Source organism: Phycodurus eques, chromosome 12 (assembly GCF_024500275.1).
Source record: "Phycodurus eques isolate BA_2022a chromosome 12, UOR_Pequ_1.1, whole genome shotgun sequence".
NCBI lineage: Eukaryota > Metazoa > Chordata > Actinopteri > Syngnathiformes > Syngnathidae > Phycodurus > Phycodurus eques.
In genome coordinates, this window is record NC_084536.1 from 1,573,703 (window position 1) to 1,597,869 (window position 24,167).

General features: G+C 48.2%; 1 protein-coding gene and 1 long non-coding RNA gene across 18 annotated transcripts in view; both read left to right on the top strand.

The window, feature by feature from the left end:
• Positions 1-11,378, top strand: part of nalcn (sodium leak channel, non-selective) — a 53,338-nt gene extending 41,960 nt beyond the window's left edge. For 9 of the 17 annotated variants that reach the window (XM_061691942.1, XM_061691944.1, XM_061691938.1 and 6 more), the window contains 22 exons: positions 138-194; positions 1,167-1,287; positions 1,361-1,492; positions 1,574-1,741; positions 2,331-2,435; positions 3,180-3,286; positions 3,378-3,498; positions 3,578-3,676; positions 3,977-4,070; positions 4,925-5,031; positions 5,098-5,172; positions 5,264-5,383; positions 5,472-5,540; positions 6,183-6,331; positions 6,421-6,514; positions 7,047-7,179; positions 8,011-8,126; positions 8,221-8,378; positions 9,377-9,737; positions 9,809-9,926; positions 10,559-10,701; positions 10,800-11,378. In XM_061691942.1, coding sequence (XP_061547926.1) covers positions 138-194; positions 1,167-1,287; positions 1,361-1,492; positions 1,574-1,741; positions 2,331-2,435; positions 3,180-3,286; positions 3,378-3,498; positions 3,578-3,676; positions 3,977-4,070; positions 4,925-5,031; positions 5,098-5,172; positions 5,264-5,383; positions 5,472-5,540; positions 6,183-6,331; positions 6,421-6,514; positions 7,047-7,179; positions 8,011-8,126; positions 8,221-8,378; positions 9,377-9,737; positions 9,809-9,926; positions 10,559-10,701 — 2,647 coding nt within the window. In that variant the 3' untranslated portion in view covers positions 10,800-11,378. Of the gene's footprint in view, positions 1-137; positions 195-1,166; positions 1,288-1,360; positions 1,493-1,573; positions 1,742-2,330; positions 2,436-3,179; positions 3,287-3,377; positions 3,499-3,577; positions 3,677-3,976; positions 4,071-4,884; positions 5,032-5,097; positions 5,173-5,263; positions 5,384-5,471; positions 5,541-6,182; positions 6,332-6,374; positions 6,515-7,046; positions 7,180-7,934; positions 8,127-8,220; positions 8,379-9,376; positions 9,738-9,808; positions 9,927-10,558; positions 10,702-10,799 lie in introns of those variants that run through there. The other 8 variants (XM_061691945.1, XM_061691946.1, XM_061691949.1 and 5 more) reach the window with 8 other exon arrangements.
• A 7,688-nt stretch (positions 11,379-19,066) lies between these two features.
• LOC133410677 (uncharacterized) lies at positions 19,067-22,173 on the top strand. The gene is made up of 3 exons (XR_009769567.1): positions 19,067-19,592; positions 21,095-21,160; positions 21,397-22,173. It is a non-coding gene; the product is annotated as an uncharacterized LOC133410677 (long non-coding RNA).
• Positions 22,174-24,167: the final 1,994 nt, after the last annotated feature.

Consider the following 24,167-nt stretch of genomic DNA (forward strand, 5'->3'; position numbering starts at 1 on the left):
GAAACAAACAGCCTGCAGGCATTTTTTTGCGTGCAATTTTCACAATAGTCGAATCCCACGAATACAAACCGGTCAAACTTTCTATTCCTGTATTGTCAAAATGCTAATGCGATGTCTTCGTATGCATCCGTCTCTAGATCTAAAACGGACCCCATCACAGGAGTGGTGAAGAACACAAAGTACCACCAACTGTAGTAAGTCCTTTTCTGGAGTACTTTTGAGCTTCGCTATGGCAACCGTTCATGAAGGTCGGTGCGGCTCGTACTTCGCGATAGAGCATCGAGTGCAGCGGCTACCTTGTGTTTGCGTCACGACTCGGGAAGAATGTGATCCTTCGCTTGCTAACGAGAGCGATACATAAAATCTCCGAATTCTTCAAGTTCTGCTCGAAGGCGCTCCCTCCTCTGAGAAATGTCCTCAAAATTCACTCCCGAATCAGCGTAAACAAGACACTCAATCGGGCATAACAGCAGCGACACCTGCGCTGTCCAATCGAGTTCATCACGCTGAGACGACTCTCCAATATTCATTGAAATTCAAATCTAGTCGCGATGCGTCCACGTTGCTCACCACAACCACAATAATCAAGTGTGTTACATGAGCATTCCGAGTTTTTCTTTAAAAATAGAAACGTTTGGTCTCCGTTCTCTTCGGAGGAATGTGAGTGTGATTGCTTCGTTATCTCTACGTGTTCCCTGTCCTGCGATTGACCGATCGGCATTTTTACAAATTCTCGATGTATTCACTAATTTGTTATTACTTTTATTTTGTTTCGAATGGATTCATTCACGCGTTCATAGTTTGTGTTTTGCTAAAAGTCCTTGAGCTCTCAGCACGGCCCCGTAATCCCCCCGCCGCCCGACCCCCCGAAGTTTTCATGTGTCAAGCTCAGCTACCCGACGCGTGCGTGCCACACCCATTTGGTGAATGACAAAAGGCAATTAAAAGTCAACGATATTCGTAATTACTTGAAGTGGATGCGACTATGTTCTTGAGAATGAAAGTATTTGGGGTATTTCAATTCAATTGTCAAGTTCCTTGGGGATTACATTTTGTCACTATTAAAGAGTTAATATGGACAAAGGTGTTGCGAATGCTCAGCAAAATGTCCCTTCATGGCGGAGTATATTTCCAATTTTCCGTGTATGTTCTTTGGCTTTCTGCAGCGACCTGTTGGGCCTGGTGACCTATTTGGACTGGGTGATGATCATCGTCACCATCTGCTCGTGCATCTCCATGATGTTTGAGTCGCCCTTCACCAGGGTCATGCACGTGCCCACGCTGCAGGCGAGCAAACATCGGCGTCCTTCGTCCGGCATGTCCGAACGACCGGCGCCAAAACAATTCCTCGCATCCCCAGATCGGGGAGTACGTCTTCGTCATCTTCATGAGCATCGAGCTGAACCTGAAGATCATGGCGGACGGTCTGTTCTTCACGCCCACGGCGGTCATCAGGGACTTCGGAGGTGTGATGGACATCTTCATCTACCTCGTAAGGAAACCGCTGGCCGCGTGCGCTCGAATCGCGTCGCCGATCGAGCGCCTTTCTCTGCCGTCTTTCTTGCCGCCGCAGGTGAGTCTCATCTTTCTGTGCTGGCTGCCGCACGACGTCCCTCCCGAGTCTGGCGCTCAGCTGCTGATGATGCTGCGCTGCCTGCGACCTCTCAGGATCTTCAAGCTGGTGCCCCAGATGAGGAAGGTGGTGCGGGAGGTCCTCAAAGGCTTCAAGGAGATTTTCCTGGTGAGCTCCAAGGAGGAAATGGACAGCGGTACTTACATATGTCAAACGTTGCTAGGGAAGGAAATCAAAGCTCAGAGGAGCTGTCATTACAGCGTGTCGCAGATCCTAAACGGGCCTTCTAACGACAACTTTATCTTTAAATCCACCATTCTAAGGTCTTCAAAAATGCCAATTGTGCTGAACTGGCAAACAAGAAAAATAATCACCTAAATGTCACAATTGTATTGGGTGTAGATACGGTATAGTTGGGAAGTTTGCAATCATGCTTATTGCTACCCGCAAGCTACAACCACTGGAAAAAAATGGTTAATAAGACTGCGATACTAACCCAAATAAAACGCTCGTGCAGACTGGCACGCCGTTATTTATGGGAAAATACTAGCATTTTATACAAATGGTGTAATTTTCATGCATTTTGTATCAACCCTGAAAACACTCAGTATTGTTCAGGTGTACCTCATGATGTGACTGGGGAAGGTTTGAACCACAACCAAAGTGGTTTTATTTCGGTACAGTGTTCTGACTTGCATCTTGATGTTGGATTGATTGATTATTATTTATTTTTTTCCCCCCCCCTGCCACTCTGCAGGTTTCCATTTTACTTCTCACGCTAATGCTCGTGTTCGCCAGCTTCGGAGTTCAACTGTTTGCCGGAAAGCTGGCCAAGTGCAATGACCCCCATGTTCTCAGACAGGTGTGGCAGAAGACATGATGCGCCCTGACCTACTTTAGCCCCTGCAAGGGGGTGCAAGCTAAACTTGAGTAAAACGATTTTTACAAACATTCAACAAGGCCTGTCACGATAATTACTTTATCGACTTATCGTTCGATACGTAAAAAGGACACGGACTTTTTTCCGGACTTGATAAATCGTCATTGTCGCGGCTCGCGCGGAGTTGGACGGCGGTGTCATTAGCCGCTAGTGGGCGCACGGAACGCCGGCGGACCGCTACACTCTTGCCGGTGTTGACTCCGTCCAATACTCCACGCGTAGCTTGACAACAGAGACACTTAAGGGAAAGTCAACTCTGTATTATGTTGAGCTAGCGATTCAAGGAGCTAAACAGCTCGCTCCACCACGGTGGAATCGTTTAAAACTCTCCGAGTTGGTGTGTGCGTTATTCCCCAATTAACACGAGAGAGTTGATTCAATTTGTTACGAGGCATGACCTCAGTGGCACACTTTATTCAGCCAGTCGCGAATGTCATCATATATTTGATTGACAGGTCAAGGGTTCGTCTTCAGCGCAACAGCCACAGTCTTGCAGCTTATTTTTCCTGATTTCAAAGGCATAAAAAAAACAAAAAACAGCGATATTAACGTTTATCGTGACGGTTTTGGGGGAAATATATACGTTCTATCTAAAACTTGTTATCGTGACAGGCCTACTGTACGTTCAATAGCATACAGTAACTGTGTTTATTGTGTCGGTCACAGGCCGACTGTCACGGTATATTCAGGATTAACGTCAGCGTTTCCAAAAATCTCAACCTGAAACTGAAACCCGGAGAGAAGAAGCCAGGATTCTGGGTTCCAAGAGTCTGGTAACATGGCCTTTTAGTTCTGCAACACCTCCTGCTTCATTGGAGCACTGTTGGTGATGAATTTTCCTTCCGTAATTGTGTCGCGTTCCAGGGCCAACCCTCGCAACTTTAATTTTGACAATGTGGGAAACGCCATGTTGGCGCTGTTCGAGGTGCTGTCGCTGAAAGGATGGGTGGAAGTCCGAGATGTCATTATTCACCGAGTTGGACCGGTACTGAGCGCTCTGCGGGTTCCATTTCTGGACTCCTTTTTGCTCTGTGTTCTTGAAGCGCGATCTTCTATGTGGGCAGATCCACGGCATCTACATCCACGTCTTCGTGTTCCTGGGGTGCATGATCGGACTCACGCTGTTTGTGGGCGTTGTCATCGCAAACTTCAATGAAAACAAAGTAAGGGCGAGAGTTTATTAAAAAAAAAATATATATATATATATATAATTTTACGAGTGGATCGTTGCGACTATTTTTCTCTTATTTTATGGGTTTTCCCCATTCTTCATTTTTGTTCACATTATGATTTTGTTTTTATTTTTGTGCACCCACGTTAACTTTATTGTTCCACTGTTAAGTCTTTGCTTTATTTCCGATTAAAACCGCAAAGAAGCCCGACTTTATCCTTGTAACATTTCGACTTGATCTTGCCGTATTATGTTTCGTTGTCCGTTCGCATTTGTTGTCTTGCCCTTCCAGGGCACAGCTTTGCTGACTGTGGATCAGAGGCGATGGGAAGATTTGAAGAGCCGCCTCAAAATTGCCCAACCTCTCCACCTCCCTCCTCGTCCAGGTACGCGTATGCGTTTCGAAACGTTTGCGCACACAACGCTCCAAATTACTTTGAGGGAAATTCAATCCGATTGAAGGCACACGGCACCGCACTCGTGTTCTGGGTTTATATCCACTGCATTGTGAGGAAATCCGAGCAGTACGTATGATAAATAATTGCTCTTCGGGGTGTAAACTTGCTACTTAAGGCGGATCAGATGAACGCTCGCGTCGCGTCAAGGCAGGCCGACGTTCTCGTGTTGCTCGGGCTCGTCTTTCACCACGGCAACCAAATGAGAAGGCACTTCGGCTAAGTGAAAAGGAAGACACGGGGAGGTGCGAATGGCTAAAATACGGAAGCGTGATCCCCTCTGCTGCATTTGACTAGCAGCTCAACGCCTGGAGATGTACATCCTTTGAACAATCGCGCGATGGAAGTGCATTTAAATCTTCTGCTATTGAATGGAAACTCGACTTCGACAGCAGCTGAATCGAGCTGCTCGTCACCGTCACCGTGAGCAGCGCTCCTTCACTCGATGGTCGCGGTTGAAGCGCTCCCACCTGTTCACACGACACCTTTTAAATACAGAGCTGTAGTGATACGACCGTTTCGTGAAGCGGACTGAACACATCAATAAGCAGAATCATGTTTTTTTGGTTCATTTTTATACATTTCGATTTTTGGGAGTCTTGGAAGTCATAGAGTGGCAGGAACAAATAATCGATGTTTTAAATTCTTACAGCATGGTTAAAAACACTAAAAGAGAGAAAAGCAAAAATAAATTCCCAAACGCTTGAACACTCATTCCACCTTTCATCACTGAATGTTTTATCAGCGCCAACGTTTGAGATGAAATGTGACCTTCATCCGAACAGAGAACGGGGGTTTCCGGGCCAAGATGTACGACATCACGCAGCACCCTTTCTTCAAGCGCGGCATCGCCGTGCTGGTGTTGGCTCAGTCGGTGCTGCTCTCAGTCAAGGTACCGACAATATCGCGCCTTCAAAAGCCACCGTCGAACTCGCACGACCCCGCTCTTCTTTTCCAGTGGGATGTCGACGACCAAGTAACGTTCCCTCTCGCCACCATGTCGGTGGTCTTCACCTTTATATTTGTACTGGAGGTGAGCTCGCTCGGCCGCATCCGTTTCGACTCGTCGTTCGCCGTCGAGGCAATAATCGCTCGCGGGCACGTCCTTTTTTGCCGTCGCCTAGGTAACCATGAAGCTGATAGCCATGTCTCCCGCCGGTTACTGGCAGAGTCGACGGAATCGTTACGACCTGCTGGTGACGTCGCTCGGCGTCATTTGGATCGTGCTTCACTTTGCCCTCCTGGTAAGAAACACGACGTATCGTTCTGTTGCGACGCCAGAGTTGTATGTGCGTCGCCAACTTAAGCCATATGTTTTCATTGTCTATTTAGAATGCATATACCTACATGATGGGGACATGCGTGATCGTCTTCAGATTCTTCACAATATGTGGGAAGCACGTAAGTGTTGTGATTAAGCGGTTTTAGTCGAATTGACGACACTTTGATCCCTATGAAGTGAGAATCCACACATTGATACTTAACTTCAAAAAAAGTAATGCATTTTTATCCATTACAAAACAAACAAACAAAAAAACATCATACATCTCTGTCAAAGCTGAGCAGATTTTGTCTGCAAGATTATAATAGAAACTGGAATGCTAAATTGGGATCTGATCCACATTGCTAATTGGGAAGCAAAATCAATGTAAAAAAACCAAAAATATATACAATTTAGCGCGTTGATGCGCTCTATTAATTGTCATCATTTCAACTTGTAAATGTGTTGGTTTTAGAACTGGTTGGGTGTCAAAATATTTGTTTTTGATTTTATTTTAAAGCTGATGCGCAATCTGGTGCAGCAGCTTGAGAAAAATAAAGCAAAAATGAAAAGATCAAGGTGATAGAAGGCCAAATCGATGATTGTAGTTTCTACGCTGGTTGCTGGGAGAAAGCCAGCCGCGTGCGCCTCCGTTTTGCCTCACTCACTTCACGAATCAACGGTCCAATTCCACACAATGGACAGCATTGTGAACAATCAAGTTGTCTTTGTTATAAGTCTGTTCTGTGACTTATAAGCATTCCTACGAACGACGTCTCCAGGTGACGCTGAAGATGCTCTTGCTGACCGTGGTGGTCAGCATGTACAAGAGCTTTTTCATCATCGTGGGGATGTTCCTGCTCCTCCTCTGTTACGCCTTTGCGGGCGTCGTTCTCTTCGGCACCGTCAAGTACGGCGAGAACATCAACCGGTGAGCTTTGCCCGGAATAACGCAGCGTTTGCTTGTTTTTGAGGTTTGCTTGTTCTGAGTACGGGGTCCGTGTCGCCGCCGCCTCGCAGGCACGCCAACTTCTCCACGGCGGGCCAAGCGATCACGGTCCTCTTTCGCATCGTCACAGGGGAGGACTGGAATAAAATCATGCACGACTGCATGGTAAGTACGCACAAACAGAAGGGAGGACTGATACCCGCGCGGCTGTCCTTGCACACTCGAACCCGTGTTCGCACGAGTAACGACGTGAGACGCGGCTGCAAATCGCAAAACGATGCATATTACAAAATCATTTTTCTTTTGGAATCATATTCAATACGAAATGATTATGATATTAAATAATCATCGTCATCATCATCATCATGATAATATCCCAATTCACAGAATCTACCGGAACGCTCACTGTCCATAATGCACAAGAACCTCGTAACATTCCATTCTGGAATTCATCTGCGAGACTGAGGCGCAATGCTGCTGCTTTGGTTAGCAACAGAGTTCAAATAGGTTCAGCTGTTGGATAGTTAACGTTGTGTTGAACAATCGCGTCTATGAACGCAGATAATTACGCTTAATACGAAGGAGATATTTTTCTATTCGGGAGAAACCTTAAAGTGTCACAGAGTCAATTTAAGGGACCGACGATATTTGAAGAAGTGTCATTTGGCTCCTTTGGAATGTTGTTTTTTTTGCTCAGGTGCAGGCTCCGTTCTGCACCCCGGATGAGCATCGCTACTGGGAGACGGACTGCGGCAACTACGCCGGCGCCCTCATCTACTTCTGCTCCTTCTACGTCATCATCGCCTACATCATGCTCAACCTTCTCGTCGGTCAGTGCATCGCGCCTCCTGCCACACCGATAAATCCTTGACCTGTAAAGGCATTGCTTTGAAATAACATTTCGACATTCGTAAATAGAAGCTAAGAATTGTGTCATCAAACTAAAATGGTAGGCATTACTGCAATGAAAGTTTCTAGCGAGTTCATCATGAACTGTATTGTTTTCTCTTTTCTTTTTTTATTGACTTAAAAGAGACAACGCATTCATGAACACCAGTACAATACTGCCCAAGTGTGCCCTAAATGTGCCCAAGTTAGCATGCAGCTCATTTATATTTGTCGTGCCTTGTACGGGTGACTTAAGACATAGACGAGACATATCAACAGGTACATAAAATCCTTCAATAAATCACACTTTTCACATTAAAACTGGGCGCAAAGTGCCTCACTGATCACGAACAAGTGAGTTAGTGCTTTCAGAATTTTGAAAGTGCTACCGTTGTGACAACTCCTTTCTAAATCATTGAAAATTCAACTTGCTGGAGCACGCAGTTGTGTTTTCGGCGTCTTCTGCCGCTCGGAGACGAGCGAAACTTGGGGAACTTTCCTTTTGTTCACTCTTCATGTTCGACTAAACAGCCAAGCCGGAAGTATGTTTCAGTTCCGCTGTTGTGGTGGCGGTGCCGTCAAAAACAAAAAGAGTCAAGTGAAAAGTAAAGAGGAAGAAAAACACTTGTTGATCTGCTCTGCTACTTTGGCAAAGGATCAATTCTGTCATGACAAATTCAAACAAACAAACAAACAGAACAAAAACGGAAGCAACCCGGAGCCATAATAAACGGACGGCGCGGGAACCGAATAGTTCTACTCTTGCCACGCAGCCATCATCGTGGAGAACTTCTCGCTGTTCTACTCCACCGAGGAGGACCAGCTGCTGAGCTACAACGACCTGAGGCACTTCCAAATCATCTGGAACATGGTGGACGACAAGCGGGAGGTGAGCGATTACGCGCCTCGGGGAATGACAACGGAAGAATACGTCGATTTCTCAGTCGGGCCCCTGCTTCATATTTTCTCGCCTTCTCCCGCAGGGCGTGATCCCGACGTCCAGGGTGAAGTTCCTGCTGCGTCTGCTCAGGGGCAGGCTGGAGGTGGACCTGGACAAAGACAAGCTGCTCTTCAAGCACATGTGCTACGAGATGGAGCGACTCCACAGCGGGGGCGACGTCACCTTCCACGATGTGCTCAGGTGACAACGCTTTCTTTCTTCGTGGCTTGGAAATCACTTCAACCCGGAAAGGGATTGTTGTACATTAACAAACTATTTTCTTTTCAAATTCACTGCTCATTTGTATTAATAATCATGTAGCTGTTTGGTATAGTTGTCATACCAAACTAGGACTTTTTCATGATTGCCATGACCTTCCTTCGCAAATCACATAGCGAGGTGTGTTGCATCCATTTTGACAAACGTTGAACAAACGTGGTTCCTTATCCGTTACACATCAACGGAAACCATATTTGCGTGATTGAAGAAATCAGACGTCAACATTTTCAATCAAAACTGCCGCTACCATTAAGGCAAAAAGTATTCACACATTGGCCAGAGGAATATTTTTATTCATTCATTCAATCATTCTTTGTCGTTATCTGCATGTCCAAGGCTCTTCATCAGCGAGTCACAAACTTGTCACAACAAGCACGGCCTAAAAAAAGGACAATCGTCATGACCAACATTATTTCAAATGCAGTTCAATTGTTCATCAAAAATGAGGCCAAAAGTATTTCACATCATGATAGGCCAACATAACATTCTGCCGAGTTAGAACATTAACATCAAATTGTAATCAAAATAAATGTTTGGGGGGGAAAAAAAGTTCGAAACGATGATATGTGACTGTACTGTATGTCAAAGTTGGATACAGTGGAAGAGCACTTGCCAAATGTGCTGTACTGGAATAGAGAGAGAATATTGAATATATATTGAATATTTCTTGAGGATACGCCGACGCCGGACTGCGGAGCTTCGGTATAACTAACCAACTATTTATGCTTATCGTCGTCAACACTCTCCGCGTATGCTTTGTCACCAGGTAAGACTCGACGAGCTCAAGTCACACGAGCACCGGCCAGAAATAATTGATCATTAACGGCAACAAAACGTCCTTTTTTTCCCGTGCAATTATGTTTGAATGCGCCGCTCAGCTTGTCATAACGGCGTCCTCGTTTCCGCGCGCGCGTCGGCAGCATGCTGTCCTATCGCTCGGTGGACATTCGCAAGTCTCTCCAGCTGGAGGAGCTGTTGGCCCGGGAACAGCTGGAGTACACCATCGAGGAGGAGGTCGCCAAGCAGACCATCCGCATGTGGCTCAAGAAGTGCCTCAAACGCATTCGTGCGGTGAGTTCTCCGCACGCCGCCGCCCCCGCCGCCTCGGCACGCGCACGTCTACCGCGTTTTGTCCTCGCTGTGCCGCAGCAGTCGTGTAGCATCATCCACAGCCTGAGAGAAAGCCAGCAGCAGGAGCTGAGTCGCTTCCTCAACCCCCCCAGCATCGAGACCACGGTGCCGAGCGAAGACCGCAACGCCGACAACCCGTCGCAGCCTGAGGTCTGCGCCCGCCCGCTCGCCGCCGCGCCGGCGGCTGCGCACTCAACAAAGCGCGTGTCCTCTTTGTTTAGATGAGCGGCCTCCAGCAGATGCTCAGTCCCACCTTGTCCGACAGAGGCGGCTACAGGCAGGACTCCTCCGACCTGGGCAAGCCGCAGAGGAAGCTGGGACAGTGGCGGCTGCCCGCAGGTGCGCACTCGCGCGCACACACAATACGTGATTGCTCCCCGGCGTCCCAGCCCTAAACGCTCTCAAACGCAGTGCGGGAGTTGTCCTCGGAAAAAAACCAAAAACCTTTCCACTGACATTGACAGAGAGGGACAACCTCGTATCCGACAAAACTAGGATTTGATATGTTACGTATACTGGCCCCAGTTTGCGCTTTCGTTACAACTCTCATCCCTTTTCCATCGTTTATCTCAGGACGCATTCGGCGCCATGTCGGGGCGCGAAGTTCCTCGCGGTCGTAGCATCGTAGACGAGCGGCGAAGTCGCATTGCCCCAAAATTCTTCGCACAATGAAATCCCAAAAACTCAAAACGACCAGCGCCGATACTCTCAGCCAGAAACGCCGAAAATAGTCCCCAACGCACAATTAAATGAGTAGAAAAGGTTCAAAAAGTGCCAAGGGATGACGAAAGAGGCTTCCAACTCAAAGGCGCCATCTTTGATCCCCCAGTAATAAAAGTACTACGACTATACATTTGACATGATTACCGCTCTGTTAGTATCAAGCAAAACGGATCATTATTACCTTTGCGAAGGTCGGATATTTGCATTTTGGTATTATTCGATTGTGTTCGTAAATGTGCGTGTGTCAGGTCGCACCAGCGTCAAGTCCGTCGTGTGTAAGATGAACCCCGTCCACGACGAGGCCTCCTCGGGGTCAGAGGTGAAGAAGTGGTGGACCCGTCAGCTGACGGTGGAGAGCGACGAGAGCGGCGACGACCTCATCGACATTTAGGTGCGTCCCGACGCTCCGCGTGCTTTTTCCCTTTCGCTCCGACCGAGCTTGTCTGTGAACTCCTCGCCTGATCAACGAGGAAATTCTTTTGAATGCAGAGGAAGTATTTCGCCGTCGAGCTGACACCTCTGGGAAGCGCGTTTCCCGTCCTCTGCGACTGTCGCTTCGTCGGCACATCTGGCGAGCGTGAGCGGCGAGGAGGCGCTGGATCGATGAAGGAAAAGCTGCTCTCGTTTGTGTATTCTGCTGCGAGGCTCTTTCGTGTCCCTTTCACTTGATTTATCACACGCATATGGCTTTTCTTCTGGTCACTTTATCCACTTGTAGTTGCTAGACTGAGGGAGCGCACATTGTCGCGGTGGCAATAACAGCCGTGTGTTTGAACAAGCACGTAACGTTGCAAAGTCTCAATGTTGTCAAGACGCAAGTTGACTCCGTGCAAGACGGATGAATGATGACTTTTGTACACAGCGAAGCCCGATATTCCCTTTTTGTGTGCAGTGTTTCCGTTGCAATTGTTTGGATGAAAATGAAAGCTACTATGAGGATTTTGTTTCTACACACCGCTATTATTCTGAAGTGTGCGCTGAAAAAGATGACAGATTTCTGACTGTAAATGTAATTGAAGCTCTAAACAAATCTATCTTCGAATTAAAGGCTTACCGTGTGTAGGCGTTCACGAGAAGCTGTGTCGTTTCTTGACGTATATTTCGCGTGCGATCACATGAGCCGGGCTGCAGCGGGAATCTTTTCCGTATCGTTCAGCACCGCGTGCGGGACACGGGCAGCGCCGGCCGGGTGGAAGTCCGCATTGGACTGATTTTCCAGTGACCGCGAGTGGTAAGTGGATCCTTGTCCTTTTGGATTGTGTTTTCATGATCATTTTGTTGCATTTCACCTGAAAGGAATGCCCTCCAAGTACCTCCAAGCGCCACTCGAACAAATAAATGCCTCTCCCAAAAGGGACGCCTCCCTTTCCCCGTCCGGAAAAACAAACAAATCAGGTCGTAGCTGATGTTGGCAGTTCGACGACGCCATCGGTCAGCGGCTCACCAAAACGGCAGCACCTACTGAAGCATTTCGCGAGGAAGACTGCACGTTATGTGGAGACGACCTCTTGAACCGTTGCTCCGGCCGCAACGTCGTATTTGCGTTTGTCGCGCAAAGCCCTTCCCCTGCTGAACAACCGAGAGCACACAAAAAGTACTCTCCGCCTTCCAGTCGGAACATACTCGCGTACTGGATACGACACTGAATATATTCGCTTTGCTCGCATTATACTTCGCTGACGCAAAAATGACGACGGAGCTTTTCAGATGAGTCGATAAAATGATGAGCGAGGCCGATCGTTTCAAATGAATTCATCGGTCGTTTCTAATTAACCTGCTCAACGATGAACCTTTTACCATGAGAAATACTCAACTATTTTAAGCCGTGCCCCCTTCAAGTTATTTCTCATGGGGAAAAGGAGTTTGTGTTGCGGTGAGTCGTGAGACCGTGGACGAATCCGACTTACACTTTAAGAGCAACTGGAAGTTTGAACCTGATTAAGGAACCTTGTGAAGCACATATCACAACACGCCAGCCAAACTGTGGTCTATGAAATGTGTGGAAGCCCCATTAAGCCATTTATGCCAGTATATTTTCCAGATGAGGTCCCACCTTACTAAGATGCTGGATCTCAATATGAGCACAATGTCCTTCAACTACAGAAGCGCTCGTACGTTTCCCCACATGAGCATTTCCTTTTGTACAAAAGTGCGCCAAAGTGGCATTTTAGGAAAAATGATCAGGTCCGCGCACAGTGCGTGGGATCCAAGAGGGAGGGACCTGGTACAGACCTCCGCTCATACGAGCATTACTTTCTCGAATTACGTCTTGAGGGTTCATTTGTCCGACCGTCGCTCAGCGTTCGATTCCGAACTCGTTGAGGAGTTTTGCACGGGCGAGCGTTTCCCCCTGGACGAGGGCCCTCGTTAGGCGCACAACTAGCCCAATGAAAGGAGACGAGCTCTTGGATTGTGCGTCGCGTCGGGGCGAAGGAGAGGAGACAGCCCGCTCGCTCGAATTGCAGCCCGCTCGTGGCGCGTTCGGGGCCCTCGACGAGCGAGATGGGGAAGCGGCGTGACGTCGGGCCTCGCGCTAGTCAGCGCTCTTTTGTTTGCCCCCCCCCCCCCCCCTTTCCTCGCCCTTTTCCTCTCGCCGCTTAAGCTCTACTTAGCTCCGAAGAGACTCATCAAAGTGCCTCGCTCCTCTTTTCTTCTCATTTGAGCCCCGCGTGGCGTAACATTTGTGCCTCTTAATTGCCTCCGAGCCGCGCACGTTGTTTTTGGCCCACCCCCGTCCGTCCGTCCGTCACTTTACATCATGCGTGTCCGCAGCTTACTTAAGGCACTTTGCTAATTGGCCTGGAAGTTCTTAAGTGCGCTGTCTTGCCTGAGAGTGGCGATTACCTATAATTAAAGTCCACCATTTGCTGCGCAGGCTTGTTCTTCCGCTCCTGGTGAGACGTATAACCTTAAGCGCCGCACTCGGTCTCAAAACACATTTTCACAAATGTACTGACTTAGAAAAGCTGCAACTCAGGACACAAATCCTTGAAAAGTTGAAATTGAGCATGAGGCTCCTGTCCAACGCACCCGCGCTTTTTCATCCCGAAGCAATGTTTCCTGAAATAGTGGCCGCCGCTCCGATAGACACCCTTCGCCAATTAATGGCCAGCAAAGTCGTCCACTCGCGACAATTCATTTGTAACCTATTTCTTCAGTCATGCGGTCATACTCCGCTTCTGTAAATTAATCGCAGAGTGCATCGTCCTCTCTTTACAAATGACGTAGGGATCTTCAATAACCCTTTTTCAGGTCAATACCAGTACAATTATTCACTCTGGAGTTCTCACATGGTCTCATCAGACCAGAGGATCGTGTTTTTTTAGCAAACTCCACGCGGGCTTTGTGTCTCGCACCGAGGAGAGGCTTCCTTCGGGCCGCTCTGCCGTAAAGCCCCGACTGGTGGAGTGATGGTTGACTTTCTGGAACGTTCTCCCACCACCCGACTGCATCTCTGGAGCTCAGCCACGGTGATCTTTGGGTTCTTCTTCACCTCTCTCACCGAGGCTCTCCTCTCCCGATCGCTCAGTTTGGCCGGCCGGCTCTCGGAAGGGTTCCGGTCGTCCCAAACGTCTTCCATTTCAGGATGACGGAGGCCACTGTGCTCCTAGGAACCTTAAGTGCGGCAGAAATATCTTTTGCAACCTTGGCCAGATCTGTGCCTCGCCACAATTCTGTCTCTGAGCTCTTCGGGCAGTTCCTTTGACCTCCCGATTCTCATTTGCTGTGACATGCACTGTGAGCTGCAAGGTCTTATATAGATAGGCAGGGGTGTGGCTTTCCTCATCAAGTCCAATCAGTACAATCAAACACAGCTGGACTCCAATGAAGGTGGCGAACCATCTCGAGGATGATCAGAAGAGATGGGCAGCACCCGAGTTCAATATATGAGCGTCACAACGAAGGGTAACGGCTTACTTACGGCTGTGTCATATTTCGCTTTTCCTCTTTTAATAAATCTGGACAAAATGTCATCGATTCCGTTTTCTTCTGTCAATATGAGGTGATGAGGGAATAATGAACATAAATGATTTTAGCAAATGGCTGCAATATGACAAAGAGCGAACCATTTAAGGGGGTCTGAATACCTTCCGTACTCGGTACCGACATATGCATTTTAAGAATTGAAGTACATTCTTCATAAATGAGAATTTGATAGTAGTAAAACAAATGATTGGATCAATCATCCATTCTAAAAAGATCGGCTAGTGACAGCCCTTCTGTTTTCCGCATCGGCACATAAGACCGCCGACCCGAAGGCATCGCGGCGAATTTAGCGTCAAGTACGTGATTGGGTTGAGTCGGAAGTTTTCTTTGCTTCCCGGAGCACCCGTGTCATCCAAAGGAAGCCGATGTCAACGTGGCCGCCGGCTCCGGGCCTGACTTCCCGCCCGCGCGTTTCCAAACAGATGGCTACGACTGCAATCATTTGAAAAAGTAGCTAATTATTTTAGCAGCGGGTGGGAAAAGCAATTAACAACTGGCATAATGTGTTGATTAAAATCCATTGCGCTCTAGAACGCAAGTAGCGAAGCTGGCTGCTTTTCCACTCAGCCGCAGCTGTCGCTCCCCGAAGACTTTTGACCTCAGGTTTTGGGCTTTTGGCTGTGAGGTCGCTGCACGAACATCACCTTCTTTTTCAACACACTGTCCTGTAATTAATACCAAATGAAAAACAATTACACTAAATACAGGCTACGATCATTTGCTTAACCTGGAACTTCATGCAATTAGCAGCTGCGACTGTGCTTATTTGAGTGTCTTATTTTTGTTTTGAAATGATGTGATGTGTTTTTTTTTTTTTTTAAACATTTTGTTGAAATGAGTGCTCGTGAGTTGTTTGCCATCGCAAGAAGACGAACCCGTTTTTCGAGATCTCAAATCCAGAGCGTCGACGACATTTCCAGGTGACGGACGGCGCGCGGCGGAAGATGGAGGGGACGTCAGGGACATTTTTCGGGGTTGCCTCTCACACCCAAAGTGAAATCCTTTCACACGCACACCACACTGAAATGCGCCTACGTCTTGTGATGTGCAATGTGTGCGAGAGCGTTTCGGTTTTTGACGTGAGAGCTAAGTCTGAATAGTCCCTAATGGACCGTCCTAAACCGCTAAAAGTACACCAGTAAAGCATCAAGCATCATGATATTTAGTTTTTCTGGAATTTAGAATGTAGTGCAGTACAGCGATAAGCCCTTTTGCAAATACATTGAGTGCCGGCTTCACTCTAGTGTCCTGCCTGCGACCCAATGCAAGTTGAGTGGTGACCCATTTTGGGCTCTGACCCACAGTTTGGGCAACCCTGTTTTAGTGTATTTGAAAATGTTTTGCGTTGACCTCGAGGTCAGGCCTCGCGTAGTCCTAGTCGTAGTTGGAAGCAAATCAATATCCAAGTGGTTTGCATATTTGATGAGAAAGCCAGTCAGTGTCACGCTTGCCACGCTTGCCACGCGGCCCTATGTTTGGACCGCCGTACGTGTCCTGCTTTGTGGAAATGTCACCCCCCCCCCACCAAAAAAAAAAAAAAATCATAAAAAAAGGGCTTTTTTTATGATTTTTTTGAAAAGGGCGGCTTGGTGCAGCAGTCGGTCGACTGGCACCCCACTGACCATCAGCGGCATTGAAGTGAGCGCGCTCGCCTGCTTCCTTCCCTACTTGTACGCCTGGCTCCTATAATTCCAGATCTGTCTGAGCTTACAGGCGAGGCTTTCAAAAGAATTCAATTAGCCTGCGATTGCGCTGAAAGGCTGGCTACCTTCCACTGAGGGTGTTATTGGCAGGAAATAAGGCCTGCCTGCAGGGGGGGCTGTGCTCAAACAATTCCATTTCCCCGCAGAGGGCGATCTTGCAGATCACTCAGAAAGCATTCTTAATGTGACTTTCTATAGCCCTTGCTGGGACATTACCTGATAATTGTGTGTTTTTAATTCTGCTATTATGCTAAATCGGGCATGCATATGGTCGTTTGGGAGTGAGGGAGCGGAAAATGGCGGTGACGTTACGGGGAAAGCGCGTAGGAAAAGGTCATTGCAGAAGAAGGGGATTTGGGAGCACGAGAGAAGAACGTGAGCGTGGGAGAATGGGACACACAACTATTTATGCTCCGAGTTGGAGGCGCGACCCCGAACCGCGGATGGTGTCATTCTTTCGGAGCGCAAAAAAAGAACCAGTCGTTCGGTGGGAAGGCCCTCGTGAATATTCCGTGCAGTTGTAAAGTGGTAGCGGAGCTGCCCGATGGCCACGGAGGCCGTGCTTTGATTTGTTCTTCCTTAGTTAGCATAGTAACATAGTAGCGACACTACTCCTGAAGCGAGTCAGACTGAAATTCAATTAGTATCCAAATACAATCAAATGTGTGGTTTATTTCAATGGAAATGATTTGTTCGGCAATATTTTGAGCATCCGTCGCAGGGCTGCAACAAACGCAGCAAAATGTATGATGTGACAAATGAAATATCTCATGGAACTAAAGGTTGAGCTGGGCAAATCGAATCGTATTTGCCGTTTTGAAGGAACATGTACAAATAGGTTTTGGGGTTTTTCCCCCCCAATGTTGGTGCCAAAATTGCATTGACACTCACGCGTCGAAACATTATTGCATCGAGCCCGTGAGCAAGCGCTGAATGATCCGCCGGCTTCTCCGTCTGTGCAAATCGTTTGTCACGTCGAAGATCAAAAATCATCCCTCCGAATCAGATCTTCGCTGTCTGGACGAAGAAGGAGAGCCGAGCAGAACGTGACGCGCCGCAAATTGTCTCTCGTCTCGACGTTTTCATCTTGTTTGATTCTGTTTGCAACGTCGATCTGTGCGCTCGCTCGGACCGTACGCGTCTTCCGGTTTCTTGATGAATAGCGTGCGACTGGCGACGAGTGCGAGGGTACAATCGGGAAAGCAACTCGATTGTACTGTGTGCCAACAATGCGTCTCTTTTCACTTCCCAATTGGCTGCGGCGTCAAGCAGACAAGAGAGAGAAAACAAGATCCAACCCGCCTGTCTTTGGGGGATTTGTGCAATTCTCCCTTTTATCTGTGCGTGTCGAAATGGTCACAATTACAAGAATAAGGTCAGCCGATGACCGCTCTTCATTAGTGGCGTATTATAGTACTTTCAATTTCCGACACCCTGCGGAAGAAACTCCTTTTGGTCTCTTCCCACAGCCGGCGAGGCTGAGAACATCAATCGACCGCTTAATCGAGAGCTCCAGCTAAAATATCCGCTCATCATCAATATCCACGCCAAAGTTCGTTCGATATTATCGATATGTGAATCGATCTGCCCGCCTAAAGCAGAAATTGTGGTTTGCTTTGAAAATATTTCATGAAAAAAAAAAAATGCCTGTTCAAGTGTGTTCTGGATGTACAGTATGAAAATAGTGAGATCAGCAGCAGCAGCAGCAGCAGCAGCCATCCTTGGTGAAAATCGGGCGCAATCCGCCTCGGCCTCTGCAGACGCGTCAGACTCGTCTGGGTCGTGTGTTACGGAAGTAAGGAAAAACAAACCAAAAGTGTTTTTTCGAGAGCGTCTTTGGAAAGCGGCAAAGGCCAAAAGATGAGACAGAAGAAGCAGAACAAGAAAGTATAGCAGCAGTCCTTGAAAGTAAAGGTGATTCTCGCTCTTCCTAATGGGAGGCAACGAGCTCACAAATCAGGCCCAGAAAGTAGCGAATACATCGCTCGCATGTCCAACATCTATCTGCCTTTGCCAAGTGGGATTTTCCGCAACGACCGCAACCAAAACAACTTGACAGACGTAACAGACGTCAAACGGCGCCGTCTCCCGTTCCCGCGAGGGGCCGCCGGCTCGCCCGACAGAAACGAGCGCGGACCTCCGACGAATTCGAACTTCATTCAGCGCAACGGTGAGTTGTTTTGATTTGTTTCTCTGTCAGCCCTTCGAAACATTGTTTTACATGAAACTGGTCGGCAGCGCAAAAAAAGGTTGGGAGACGCTAATCCACATGCGTTCTGGAATCTCACAATCATGCCGCCGAAGCACATAAGGACAAAAGTACTTCAGTAAGACACCGATCTGAAATCATTTTGTTGCGCTCCAAACTGGAACTCCAAGGGCCCATCGCGCAGTACCCGGTCCTGCCGTCGCGCCGACAAACGCAAGAAAGCAAGTATACAAAGGATTTATTCCATATCTTAAATCGGTTTATGAAGACCGAAAGGGCGACGCGAACCGATATTCCCGTCTTGTACACTCTGCAATGACTGTGGAGTGATTAACTCAGTCTCACACACACAAACACACACAAGGCGCAACGCTAATGACTCCTAAAGCGCCGGCTGCCACCTCAACTTGACAAATGGCAAATGTCAGCGGCATATTCTCCCGGTAGGCATCATTTTATTAAGTGCAAATATCACTGCGCTCCTTAGGAGACACTCAAAGGTTAGAGCAGCAGCTGTAGCGGGTTTCACGTGTGTTAGCCGAGCTCCCTCCAGTTGACGGGCGCAAGCAGTCAAGCATGCCGAGGGACGCTCTTAACGAAATGCAATCAGCAAAGATCATGTTGATTTCAACCGGTGGCGCACAGATCCCGTTCATTGGCCGTGGTGACTCGGTCGACTTACTCGTCCCTGCGCTCTTTATGTTTGAATGCGAGGGCGGGATGCTGTGTTTTGTTTTCCGGAAGAGGAATGACAGGCGATGTGGGGGTCACCCGGCGAGATTAGCCTCCACCCCCCCCCCCCCCCCCCCCAGTGGGAGGTTGCTGAACAGCAACAGTTCAAGCGGGTCTTACTGGCGTCGGATACGATTGCCCTCAGTTACGGTTGCTACGTCACGCCAACTTTGAACTCTTCCGCTGCCAGTCCTCCACGTCAACATGGATGGATTCTTTTACAAATCGGTTAATTGACGAAGCCGCTGATTGCTTAGTTTCACCTAGAGCTCGGAGCAAACCTGGGAGCGACGTAACAACGTATGTTCTGTCCTGCGATTGGCCAGTTTTTGTGGCTCTGGTTGGACAAAAGCATTCGAAACGAGACTAAAAGTAAAGGAACTACCTCTAACTGACAGCTGCAGCAAGTGTCATTTAGCTGTCACTTCCACGTCTGCCACTTGACACGTGTCGCACTGCGACATCCGTCTTCCTAATCCGAGAGGCGAACCCGCGCCCCGAAAGGTCCGAGCGCGTGCGCGTGCGGGTGCGGGCAAACGCGAAAGCTTGGACCGCCGCGGTTTCTATTTTTAAAGGCCGGACCGTCAACCTCGCTCTCTCGCCGTTGCCAGAGGCTGGAGGAGGTACGCCGTCTTCGCAGCGAGTCACACGGTGAGATTTCGTGGCGAATAAGTGTCGCAGTAAGTCGCGTCGTCGCAAACGGGATGACAGCTGCTTCCAAAAGTTGACTGCAGGAGGATACTCGGTGGCGCCAGATTGTGAACTGAATTAGAGTGAGGCGACATATTATGGAAAACGGACTTCAGCGAGCATGACAAATTCATTTCACTGTAAGATGCCTTCCCAAGTGCGAAATCAAACAAGCCACTAAATCTTTTGGTTGTCCGTGGATTTCTGAATGTCTTATGCCCGTGACTCGGCAGCTACGCGGGGGTACAGATATGGAGACATTCCGTGGGACTGCACGAACATTTTCATGAAACCGAAAGGTAAAAGCAGGGCTGCGACGTTAACTCGGCATACGCTAACAGGAACCCCCAAGCAGAGGAACTGCCAGTGGATGTTAAGTGCGCTGTATTTTTGGCCCTTTGTGCATTTTGACCAACGAGCGTCAGAGACTTTTACAGCGCAAACACTCGTACCGAATACACATTTGGGCTGGTGTCGTTTGCATGCATAAAAAGCTGCCGTAGCCTGCAGCTGTACGATGAGTATCATCTCGTAAAGGAAGCAGTGGACTGTTCTTTACACCATCCTGCCTTAAACATCTGCGCTCTTCTCTCAAACGCACGCGCGCGCGCGCACAGGCAGCTTCCTGTCGGCAGCTGCTGCAGTATCTGTAGCGGAAGCTCCTCAGGGTGCGTGTCTTCACTACCCCGGTATCGCCACTACTCTCTTTTGTCCGCTCTCTCTCCTTCCACGCGCGCTGCTGTAAGATAACGTGACAGGCTGTCAATCGTGCGGGGGCCCGAGGGGTGCCGTGGCGACGAGAGGGTTTTAGGCGCGACGCGTTTGTGAGCATCACCAGGGAGAAGGCAACAGCGGGGATCACACCGCAGAGCAGTTCTCACACGTCTCAACCAAGCTCTCGCTTTCTTTATTTTGACCTCTCGAATGGGAGCGGTCGCCGGGCAGGGAGCGGATCACGCCGGCGTGCTTTCCGTCCTCCCGCCCGGGGGCCCACGCCGGCCGGGTGCCGCCGCCGCCGCCGCGCTCTGAGTCGTGATGTGTTGTGATAGCGCTGTCGTTCGAGGGCCCAAAGACACCTGTGGACGCGACGGGTTCGGTTCATGGAAGAGGACAGGACTTCATATCTGCGTCTGGCTGCAGGCAAGCACGCGTTCCGGCTCATGTGGCTCTTCAGACCGGATGGGGTCGGAAATCACCAGTCAAAACACTATGTACGCCGGCACGCATTTCGAGAAGTATTCGCTGTAAGTGTGTACCGAAAAATGAGGTACACCTGACCTGCTCAAATATCGGCGGTTATGAAGTTCTGTACACGCTCATCTGCTGTAGCACCAATTGCACGAACTGTAATCGAGTCTATCCTCATCTGCCATAACTTGAGGTACACCTGTACGTATTTTGATGGGTATGAAGCGGATGCTCATTGGCCATAACACGAGGCGTGTGTGCACACATTTCCACAGACATGAAGTACAAGCGCAGGTCATGACGTCGTGGAGGCCTGCACACATTTTGGATACGTAAGAAAGGTAAACTCATCCGACAATGCAGTCGCCAGTCGAGACGCATGCACATTTCTTTATGGCTATGAAATTCAAGTCCCGTACTGTGTTTTCTCATTCTCTAACGTTTGGTACCCCTGGCAAACATTTGGACGATGACTAGCCAACACATTAGTTAGCGCAGCTCCCATTTTCAAGTGTCTGAAGTGCACACTCCTCCACCGCGACAATTGCTCAGTACGTCAATTTTGTGATCCTCACAGATCCACATCGACGTATAGAGTGACTCATCGAGTGTGCACTCGGCACAAGCGTGTTGCCGCGATGCCATCCGATGCTTTCCCGCAGAGGGCCTCGCCCGGTGATCCCGCGACGGACGACGGTCCCCCAGGTGCTCGTTTTGATGCGAGCGCCCTTATCGGAGAGGATCACGTCTCCACCCGGCTGTCTCTCGACCTCACGTAGAGAACAAAAGAGTCCTTCGGCAGAACCGCAGATCGTCTCGATGCGCTCGCACGTCGTGGCTGAACGCAGCGAGAGCTTGACATCACACGGACGCGTTCATAGAACACTTAGAGTATTGCCTACGACATGTTAACAACTAATGGATTTTCTTCAGACGTGAGTAGGAGGAGACCTTCTCAAAGCTGCAGAGTTCTATCAAGTTCGTACTGTAAGTACCCTTTTTGCCCAGCGACGTGAGTGCGAATGGCCGACACGCGACATTCCCCAAAAATGGCAGACAACGGAAAAACACGTCGTCCGGTGCGTAGTCTGACATTTTGTGGTTACGTGATTGGACAGACTCGTTTGTACTGTATGTATGTCTGTTTCCATGATGTGTGTGAACGGAAAGATGTTGGTTTACATTCTGTGTGGCTGTTAGTGTATGCTTACTTTGGCGATGCCCCTCAAAGGGCGTGCCCACCGTGCCCAGGTCAATGCTCGGGGCCACCGCCCCTTCTTCCCCCCCACCTTGCTCGCCACTGCTAACTACTGATGTGCTTTTATCGCTCACTATAATAAAAAGGTTATTTGACTATGTGAATCATTTGAATGTACAACGAATATACGGTATTACGGCTTTGCAGACAAGTGAGCGGTAAGGTGGCCTTCAAGGTTCAAAGACCAGCATTTGACATGTTCTCCTTTTTGTAATTGTTTCTTAATTTCTGAAGGAATTGCAGTGACCAGCCACAACAAGTGCATCCCGTTCCCCACTCCGGCATCCAAATAATTGAACCAAAATATGCGTCTCTCAGTGTGCCACAGTGAAGTTGTGCACCACAAACTGAAGTGTCTGCTGAGTGTCATGGCCATAAAATTCTCCCACTGAGTTTATAATGAGCTCATCGACGTGTAGTTCCGCCGTTTGTTTCACTGGAGGATGCTGACTTTGCACTTGTTCATCATCATTATTATTGGAATATGTCATCTCATAGGACAACCATTTTGGCTCTTTAAGTGATGGTTTGCGTGCTCCTGCCTGCTGCGTCCCCCCCCTCATTAATGCCAGCTATTCGCCATCTTCCCGGGCTGCGAAGGCCGCCACGCCGCAACTCCGACCGGGACCAAACGACTTGTTCACTTTCACGGCTCATTAACGAGCGGGCGGCTCACGCCCTTCGCTCGAGACGACCGCAGCGGACAAGTCGTCTCCCTTTCGGCGCCGCGCGGCTCACGTGAACGGATGTTACGCCAGCGGCTGTCGTTGCGCTTGCGCTGGTGTTGTCGTGATAGTCCCAAGAATCATCATCACCTTTTCACCAAATCAGAACCGCGGCATGTTAAAAGCATGACGGTTTCGAATATGACTGGGCGGAAGTGATAGAAAAGAAAAGGGCTGGAATCCAAACAAAATTCAGCTTGAATGCTGATTGGATGCAGGTTGATTCACTGGAAAAAGTACAACAAAGCTGTCACTCGTTTCCAAGAAGTTTTACTTGAAAGAGTTGAAAATGCGATTCAAATATATTATTTGTATTGTTTTACTGTACTGTATTTTAAATTCACAGTTTGGGACCAAATTGAAATATTTCCTTTTGACCAAAGGATTTTCTTGAATTGAATGGGATTTGCGCTTACATTGCGCACTTGAATGGAACGAGTGACGATGACATTGGTAAGAAAGATGAATTAACTTTGCACTTAAAAGTCGTTTCTGTTTTTAAACATAGCTGTCCTAGACTGGACACATTCTACACTGACCGTGATTGGCGTAACGAAATGAAGTGAATGTTTAACAAGAAAAAGACAAAATACATACTGTATCCTTGACCGACTTGGAAGTTTAACACGGCAACAACTTCATGCAAAACCCAGTGGATCGCCTCATGAGGGCCTGGAGACTTATGCATATTCCATGAATTCTTTTGTATCTAAAAGTGCACAATCAAAGGGATTTGTTCTCCATGGGCAACTAGAGTATCTTTGTCTATGTTTGGGGACTCGAGTCACTCCAAAAACAGATCGAAGCGCGCCGCCAAATATGAACTGCGCTTTTATTAACAAACAATTGTATTAATAAACAACACAACGGAGAATATCCGATTGTGACCCCTGCTGTGATCAGAGACAAGAAAGTTGAGATTAAAAGTTTCATTCTTCATCTTTTGCTTTCAAGTTTTCGGTAAAGCAGCTCACAACTAAATATGTAATATTCATTAGAAACCTAAATTAAGGCGCTGACATTTGTAGACATTTCCAGAAGCTTTCCGTTTTGTTCTGTTGTAACAACATGAGAAATAATGTCAGCAAATGTAATTTTCCTGTGTGAGGTTTGTATGTTCTCCCAATGCTTGTGTGGGGTTTCTCCAGGTTTCCTCCCAGATCCCCCCAAAACATGCACGTTAGGTTCATTGAAGACTCTAAATTAAAAAAAAAAGAAAAAAAGTGTGAACGTAAGTGTAAATGGTCGTTTGTCTATATGTGACCTGTGTTGGCAAACAAAGCTCACCCTCGACCTATAAAATGGACGGATTGATGTACCTCTGTATGTTAAGGCTGCAAGTTTTTTGTGTGTGTTTAGTAAGTA